The sequence below is a fragment of the Euwallacea fornicatus genome, chromosome 9 (assembly GCF_040115645.1).
Source record: "Euwallacea fornicatus isolate EFF26 chromosome 9, ASM4011564v1, whole genome shotgun sequence".
Taxonomy (NCBI): domain Eukaryota; kingdom Metazoa; phylum Arthropoda; class Insecta; order Coleoptera; family Curculionidae; genus Euwallacea; species Euwallacea fornicatus.
The window spans coordinates 409,974-418,943 of NC_089549.1; the positions used below are offsets into that span (position 1 = coordinate 409,974).

At 38.4% G+C, this 8,970-nt stretch overlaps 1 protein-coding gene across 3 annotated transcripts; it reads left to right on the forward strand.

Annotated features, from left to right (window-relative positions):
* Nucleotides 1-2,837: 2,837 nt before the first annotated feature.
* On the forward strand, nt 2,838-7,446 carry LOC136341261 (coiled-coil domain-containing protein 186-like). 3 transcript variants are annotated; one of them, XM_066286043.1, is made up of 12 exons: nt 2,838-3,620; nt 3,817-4,102; nt 4,155-4,449; nt 4,500-4,620; nt 4,669-4,846; nt 5,109-5,228; nt 5,319-5,499; nt 5,598-5,837; nt 5,897-6,019; nt 6,085-6,303; nt 7,096-7,245; nt 7,305-7,446. In XM_066286043.1, exons 1-12 carry the CDS (start codon nt 3,485-3,487, stop codon nt 7,362-7,364), a joined length of 2,109 nt encoding a protein of 702 aa, XP_066142140.1. In that variant the 5' UTR covers nt 2,838-3,484; the 3' UTR covers nt 7,365-7,446. The 3 variants fall into 3 exon arrangements, with proteins under 3 accessions (XP_066142140.1, XP_066142139.1, XP_066142137.1); XM_066286042.1 differs by having other exon boundaries at nt 2,842-3,620; nt 4,506-4,620; nt 5,897-6,025; XM_066286040.1 differs by having other exon boundaries at nt 2,846-3,620; nt 5,897-6,025.
* The last annotated feature ends 1,524 nt before the right edge of the window (nt 7,447-8,970 follow it).

The following is an 8,970-nucleotide window of genomic DNA, read 5'->3' on the forward strand; positions in this document are numbered from 1 at the left end:
AAATTGAACGCCATCGTGTGAATGTATGGTTTAATTGAAAAATTCGGACCAGTTTACTATTTCCCTCTATTAAAAAGGCCATTTTCAGAAGCGTCGATCCTCCGAAACCGAAAGGGCGGCAGCTGCCGGTGGGTGACGAGCGGATAATTTAGGGTAGCCACCCTCTCTTCCTATTAGACCCTTTTTCTGTACAATCGTCTCGTTTCTCTGTCTTTTTTTAGATCTTCAATGATATTTTTCACTGCGAAATTAGTCCATATTATTTGGTGAATTCGGTACTTCAAGGAGCTTAAATGTACTTTTTACAAGGTTCAGGATATTTATAGTCCGGCCCTGTGTGTTTAAAATAACTTCTTCCGTATCGAATACTTATCAACGCGTTGTTAGCTCTGCCTCCGCCCTTTATTTTACCACACGTTTAACCCCGATTTTATCTGGATATATTTGGATTACTTGCCGAAAGGGAGAAAGCTCTTATTTTACGGATTTGAAGGCCTCAATTGTCGACACAGAGATTAGAACGTCACTAGGAATCTTTCTCATATACACACAAAACGTTCATCTTTCTTTAGTCCAGGAACCTCGATTTCTAAGCACTTTTTCCATTTATATTGAAGTTTTCCCCGAAACCAGTGAAGTGTTATGGCCGTACGCGTGTTGAATCTGGAATTAGGATCCAGGCTCCCAGACTTATTACATTTGCATAGCGGCAAATCCTCCCTTTTCGCGATTACGTAAAACCTTTAAACGAAATTGAAAAAAACTCACAAAAACTACGTACAGGTACAAATTTGTCAGATCGGCAACGTAGGACAACTGTCACCTTGCATTTTGTCTCTTTTGCACTCGTTGAAAATTTGGGGATGACAACCATCCACAAATGACTAACGCAGCATTGCCATTTTCTGGGAAATCTAATGTTATTAACTTTCTAATCAATATATATTTTCCTATGCCTAATAAAACGTTTGTTACCAGCACCCTTAATAATAATAAATTGATATATTCTCTCCATCTGACTTATTACCTACTTTACTGCGTGTCCCTTTTCGCGGAAACCGTGAAAACACGTTTTTGATTATTAAGGCTGGAGCCTGGACTTTGCTCAAAGGTTGGTTGAGATGGTTTCACGCGTCCACCCTTAAGTTTGCGACCCCCGAAACCTAATTTACTCCGCGAGAATCCCACCCATATCACTCCAAATTGTCATTTCTGCCCTCCCACTGTTCGTAGCTCCAAAGCCGCATCGCTACATCAGCCTTGTTGCATCACGTGTCTCGCTTACTTTTATCCCCTCCACTCTAGTTTAACCCCCGTTCCAGACATTGTTGCCAGAACTATGTTTTTACCCCAGGAAGTATTTTTTCTTGGTTACAATTGCAATCCACATATCAGGCTTGCAAAAATGACGGAAGTATCGTCCAGAAACTTATTCGAAAAGATCGTTCTTTTGTGATCAAGAATATTCAATAGTTTCCACTAGACTTTTTCCTTCAAATCCCCCATGGAAATTCACTTTTATAGCCGCTAATTGAGCGGCTCATATTTCAGCTCAATCCGCAAAAGTGGGTTCAGTAATGGACTGTTCCCAACCCTGATGCGCCATCCCTTATCCTAATCAATATGGCTTCCGATTGTCCGCTTTCGGTAGAATTCGGGGGATATCGGAATATTGTAGGATCAGGGAATAGGGATCGGGATGGTGTGAGAGGAATTGAGAGTTACGACTGGGTTTACAGAGAGTGTTGGAGTAGGGTTACTGGTAAATTCTCCTGGGTTTCTCGATAAGAAATTTCTTTTCTCTCGAAAACTGCAAGAAAGACACATTTAAAAAGTTCCCTTACTGAAAAGATCTTGAAGGAATATATAGCCAACTCTCTCCCTCAAAACCAGGGGTGAAATGGTGTGCTTTCATGCACATTCACACAAAGCATAAAGGATAAAAAAACTACCCTTTTCAACCCCCTTTTTGTCATACTAAGTAATTCTGTGTATCGACCGGGCGACGGCGTCGTATGCTTCAACCCTTGAGACATTCCCTTTGTCTTTAAGGGACGCGGAGCCAAAAGGGGATGTGCCTTGACTTGTTGGATTCCGACGCACTTCTCGGTGTCACGCCACATTATTGCTGTTTGTTAAAGCTGCATTTATTCAATGAATTTCAGGGATGAAAGTTAAGTGGACATAAGGTTTACCAAATTGACTTATCAGAAAGGAAATAATCCCAGGTTATCCCTGTACGTTGTGTACTTTACACTCTGTATATTCGTCTAGAATATCCGGATTTAATTTTACAGTTTAAGCAAGCTGCTCTGTTCCTAAATCGAGTTTTTCGAGCAGGACATTCTGTATATTTTTACGTAACGACATTATCCTATTAGGGAGGAGGAGTCTTGTAATTAACGCTCCTATCGAATTTTTAAATATCGTTCGAGAAATCTTAAGCTGAATGTAATTAGGGAGATTACAAGAGTTTTTAAGATTTGTCCAAGGTTGCAGGTGCTTAACTCGAATTTTTCAAATTGAAACACCCCGTATTTTTCGGTAAACATTCAGTAATTGGAACCTACAATTAGAGAGTGTTTAGAGAAATATCTAATAGTTTTTGAGTAATCTTGTATCGAATGTAGACGGAATGTTTTCAATAATTTGAAATTTGTTTAAGTGCTTAACTCGCAATTTTGATGCAGGACACCTTATATATTATTACTTAATTTGATTTTACTATTGTTACTAAGTATTTTCGTAATTTTTACTTTACTTTACTTCCTTCAATAGTCTTAGCGCAAACTTCGTGGGATTAGAAAAGTCTTTACACTTTACTCAAATTATCTGGTCCTTAATGTAGGTTTCTCACACAAGATACGTTGCACATCCTTACGAAATTAGATCGTCCGATCAGTAAAGAATATTATTGTACGTAATGCTCCTCTAAAAATCTCCAATAGTTTTTTGGGAGTAACTTTGTGCTGAATGTGGAGAGGACGTTTCTTGGCCTCATAATCCGATACTTGAACTAGAACATCCTGTATATTATTATTGACCATTTATTATATCGTTTGAAAATTGTCACGTTAATTATGCATCTCAAATGTTTCCTCAACGAAAACTTAAAAATTAAATGAATAAAATTTGAGTTAAAATCTACATTTTCGACACTCATAAGTAAAATCTGTGCTGAATCAGCCCTAGTGAAATCAATACTACTAAGAATTCGGTTTACAATCAGCTCTTGTACGAGTATCTCGCCGTCCCTCTCTGAAACAATACAATTGAAAAGGAAGAAGAGATAATTGCCTACCTCAGATTAACATTACTGTCAGTTTAAACTTCAAATTTTGCAAACGTAAACATTATCATCCCTTAAATTTTTCCTATAATTAAATTGCTTAAATAAAGGGTTTTTTTGTAAAAAAATAGGTTTGGAACATTAAAATTTTCCTTAATTTTATTGCGATAAGGCCAATGATAAGTTAGGGGTAATATGACAACAACCCTCGACCCAGATATAGAGCATATTGTAAGCAACCCTATAGACATCGTTTTGGTGTCAGATTCGGCCCCCAAAAGCCCCGTAAAAGAAGTATTGAATCAGCCCTTGAATGTCTTATACGAAGAAGGTAAGAAATTGCTTGATTTCAGTCATTCAAGCGGAAAAGTTTATATTTGATATATTTTTCGAGACAGGCAGATGGAAATAGGTATTATAAACCGTAGAAAAACATCTCAGGTACCCTTTTATACCCTCACATGTATATAGCATAATAATCCATGCAATACACAAATTACTTGACAAGTTATTAAAGTGGTTTTTAGGTACTTTTAACTCCTCAACCGATTCCTTTGATTCAGAAAATCACAATGAAATAAACACAAAAAACCCTGACTTAACCAGCACATCAAGCGCCTTATCTGCATGTGAACTTTTCGACAAAGTTAATTATCAAAAGTTAATTATTGATGAGTGTGTTGAAAATGTGAAATTCCTTGAGAGTAAATGCTCGAAACTTGAAGGATCTAGGAAGGAATTGGAGTCAAAACTCGATAATGCTGTGAAACAAAGAGATGCTGCCCTTAAGGAAAAGGAGAGCATGGTTATAAGGTTTAGTTGTGCTGCTTTTAAGTATTGCTAAGAGTTAAAGTCGTATTTTTAGATATGCAGTAGGCGAAAAAAACCTAATAAAAGAGCGTCAATTGAGGGAGCAATCTGACAAAAAGAACAGGGAATTACAGAAAGAATATGAGTCTTTACAACAGAAATTGCACACTTTTATCGGGGAAAAAGACAGAATTTGCCATTTACTTGACAAAAAATGTACTGAGGCCAAAAACGTACAGCAGCAGCTTGAGAACACAAAGCAGGAATTGAACAACTTAGAGACGAAACTTAAGTGGAGCCAAAGCAGCTTGAAGAACGAGATTGAGGCTCATCGGGAATGTCAAGAAAAGGTGTAAAATTTCTTATTCCAGACTTAGAAAATGATTGTACATAATTTTAGATTGAGGCTTTAAAAGGTCAAGTTCAAGACACAAATAACCAGATAGAAAAGGAAAGAAAAAATGCTGAAGATATGGTCAAGAACTTCTACACATCACAAGAAAACAGAGCTCATGTTTTGGGTATTGGGCCACTTCTAAATTATTACTTTTATTAACTGAAAATTACAGATCAACAACTGAAAGAGCAGCAGGCCTGCCTTATTCTATTAAGACACGATAAATCGGCCAAAGAACAGCAATTGGATGCTTTGCAGGGCGAATTTAAGCGCCAACAAACGAAGTACAAGGAAGTCATAGAAGAAAACAACAATTTGAGCCTTAAAGTGCAACAGTTGGAACGCGAAAGGTGGTACTTTTCAACAAAATTAAGTATTAATTGGGATTTTTATGTAGAAGACGCAATTAGAGTCACTTTGCACTACGGTGAACGACTAATTTTGAAGTTACTTCGTGAACTATTATTACGGCCCCTAGAGAACTGAAATGTGCCTGTTTTTATACTGAAAATATAGGTCCAAACATGTAGTCTAAAACATAAACAAAAATTCAAAAATAATGGCATATAACGAATGATATTTTACAATAAAATATATATTCTCTTTTCATAGATTGGAAAATGAGCAAAAGCTAAGCGACCTCAGAGGTTGCGAAGATCAACAGCGACAAGACGCAGCTAATCTTCAAATCAAAAACGTTCAAGTAGAACAGCTGAAGCTACAGCTCAAGCAGTAAGTATATTGCTCAAGCATTTGGACAAATCTTTTTTTGGAATTACATCCCTCAATCGAGTACTTTGATCGTTAATTTTTTGTTTACAGCGAAGAAGAGCAATTGTGTGCTTCAAATGAACGAATGAGTCTCTTAGAGCTGCGCAATCAAGAGCTGGAAAGCGATATGGAGAGTTGTAGGGTCAGAGAAGCAGAATTGTTGGTTTTCACTCAACAATTAACTGATAAAAACGTGAGGTTGCAGTCTGAGTTTACCTCAGTTGAAACCAAGGTTAGAATAAGGGTTGAGTTTAGTTTTCATTCTTTCTCCGTTGGGAGTGAGACAGAAACTCTTGTAAACATCAATTCAAGCAGTTTTTTGTACAATAGATCCAGCAATTAACTTGCGAACTCTCAGGCGTTAAACGCAACCTCAAGGATCAAGAGGCCAAAACCAATTTTTTGACTTCCACTCTTGAAACAGAAAGAACTAGTCATGGTGTCGAAAATGCAGCGCTTAGAGACAGTTTTGAGGGAGTCAAAGGGCGACTGGAGGAAGCTATGAGGGAGATCAGCGATTTGCAGGGCGAGAATTTGCTGGTGAAGAGGAAGTTCGATTTAAGGTTGAAGGTTGAGTTTGACGAAATTATTAATACTGGTTTATTTTGGTCTAAAATAAGCACCTCTAGGAAGTGAATAAGGAATTGGAGCATTGCAGGAAGAAGTTGGAACGTTATGAAATTGGAGATTTGTCTTCTACAAATTCTAGTTCTTCGTTAAATGTCCATTCCCCAGGCTCAGAAACTGAAGAAGTAAAGGTCTATTTTTCGCAGATACCTTTTTTCAGGTTTTTGAACATTTTTGTACGGTATTTCAGGTGATAAAGCCTGAAAATACAATAGACACTCAGGCTCTCATTGAGCATATTGTAAAGCTGCAGCGTCTCAGTGCCAAAAAGTCGGAAAAAATCGATTTTCTTGAGGAGCATATTAACACTTTGGTGGCGGAGGTGCAAAAGAAGACCAAATTGCTTCAGGGGTACATTTTGAGGGATCAATCAGGAACTTTAACGTCGAACACGATGGATTCTAACAAGGTACAAACCAGCGTCGTCTCTAGGGGAAATGATTGAAAGTTAAAGGAAAGAAATATTGCTCAAAGAGGGTCAAGAATTCTTGACAAAGGTGAATCCGGTATTGGTGACGAAATTTTTAAAAGTTCACATTTGAATGTGTCGGCCGATGCTGATCTTATATTAAACCCAGATACCTCAATCGAGGTCCTGGAGTTCGACGAAAAAGGGAGAAAGGGGGGCGATATTTGAGTCTAGTTTGTATGCGTGGCTCCCGAGACAATTAGTTTGAGTTTTTTTTTTTAACAATTGCAATAGCCCAAAGGTAATTTCTATTCTAACGAATTTCAAGGTGATTAGTGTCCCAAGTGTGAACAGATGTCGGAATAGACAACTTAAGAAACAGTGACGTGTTATTTGTTACTGTATCTACGTTCGAGATTTCTAGTTTTGATATTATTTTGCCGGACGTCTTTTCAAATTAAAGTTTGCGAATTTTCAAGTAAAATTCCGCATGTCCTAGCAAACACGAATATCACTATAAAAATTCGTTTTTCTTCCATGAATTCCCGGATCAGAGGCCAAGTCGGTAAGTGTGACATTTCCATCCATTTTTAAACGACGTCTATATATAGGAACACATTACGAGTTTTGCCCAACATAGTTATTATCTTAATCGCTGCTTAGCCAATTACAAAGTCAGAAATTAAATTTTTCATTCGGGAATTTTATTCATTTAAAGTGATTTTTACACATTACACTCGTGTTTATTTTACCGGGATCACTTAATTGGAGGAAAAAATTTGAATTTTACAGGCGGAAGTGAGCAAACTCCAGGGGATCATGGCATCGATGTACAGCAGCAAAATTTGCGACCAGAACTTGACCCTCGAACTGTCCTTGGACATCAACCGGAAACTGCAAGCTGTACTTGAAGATGCTCTGCTGAAGAATATTACTTTGTCGGTACGGTAGCTATCGCAGCATTAATCCCTTATTTGACGTAAGAAAGAACGGTTTTGTAGAAAAACATTGACACCCTCGGAGAGGAGATTCATCGCCTTAATCAATGGGCAAAAAAGTAGTTTTCAGCGTGTTTTAATCAGTATTTTTGTATATTAACCATTTCCATTATTCGCGACAGTGAAATATACATTTCTGATCTGTCTTGTTTGATTGAGAAAAACTCCTACCTATCGTATCCTTTTTCCGGGCTTTATAAAGGGAGATGGAAATTGCGATAGACTGCCAATTTGTACACGAACGCAAACACAACTAGTTTAAATTAAAAAAAATGGGATATGGGACGTAAATTGGACGAAAAAGCATCTATTTGATAAACGGCACATTTGCAATTAATTTCCGTGAAACTCTGATCGGCAGAATGAAAAGAGTTTTAATTTTATTTACCTCGTTGCAGTTTTTATGACCCTCGGGGAGACTCGATTCGGTAATTGGTGATTGGGATTAATTAAAACTGGTCTTGTACCTACAAAAAGGGGTGTTTTACCTAGTACCCAAATATGTACAAATTGACGCAAGAAGCCTGAACCTCATAGCTCATGTTCGTTAACACAGGGTTAAATGTGCAATCTTTAATTAGCAAATGTTGTCATTGTGCGTGCACAGAGATTTTAATTGTGGCAACAAGGGATGGCGCTCGTGTTCCTGTTTGGGACATCGTTTGGCAATTTCAAAATCCAAATATTGCAGGGAAAGGGGTGGAGGAAATGAGGGATGAATCGGGGAAGAATTCCTAATGCAAATTGCCTGGAGAAGCGGTATATTCTAGAGAACAGTGGCGTGCGAAATGTATTCTTGAATTAGAGTCGATGCGGGTTCGGACACTGATGTCCCGGACAAGCGAGTTTTTAAGGAATCGTTCGGTCGAAGAGAGCCACTCTCTGCTGCTTAATTTCGGCATTCGTTCTGCAGTATTTTAACTCTTGCTGCTGGTTACACACAGAAGGAACGCACAAACCAGGAGCGTATTTAATTTGCGGGTCCGACGTGGATTTAACAGATGTTAATTCTATATTTTAGAATGATCCTTTTTCAATTTCGAACGGAAATTTGTTACTGGCGCAGTGACGTTTTGCAAAATTCCCTATTCGAAAAGGGACCTCCTGCGAACCTGCTTTCCGTCACGGCACGAGTCATTATCGATAGTGACGTCCGGAAGTACTCTGGAAAGCAGAGACGTACTCGTAGATCTACGCATATATTTTTAATTCGGGCTTCCGGAAAAGTTTGGAATTTTGGAAAATTCTTTATTTGAAGATGGACCGCTCTCTTTGTGGCGACGCGAGCCATTATTATCGGTCGTGTCTAGGCGCGTTCCGGGACCCCCAGAGGAGCCCCGCAGTCCTTCGGCTGTTCGCACAAACTCGCGTGTAGATTTATATATAAAAAAAAAAAAAGATCGACGCGGAAATCTCTTTGAAGATTGACTTTCGACGTTACTGCGTTCTGGTGCCGTTAATACATTTTTCTATGCGGGAATCTCCGATTGAGTCCGTTTTCTACTTTATTAGCTCGTAATCTCCCATAGAGCGTCTGGAAACAGAGGCGAGCCCTGCGTCGGTTATTTTCGGTTCCCTTTGACGTCGAAACGCGCATGTAAACAATTAATTATCGGCGTGATTTCTTACTTTTGAAGCCTGAGACCTGAGCCTCGGAGCAGCGGATCTT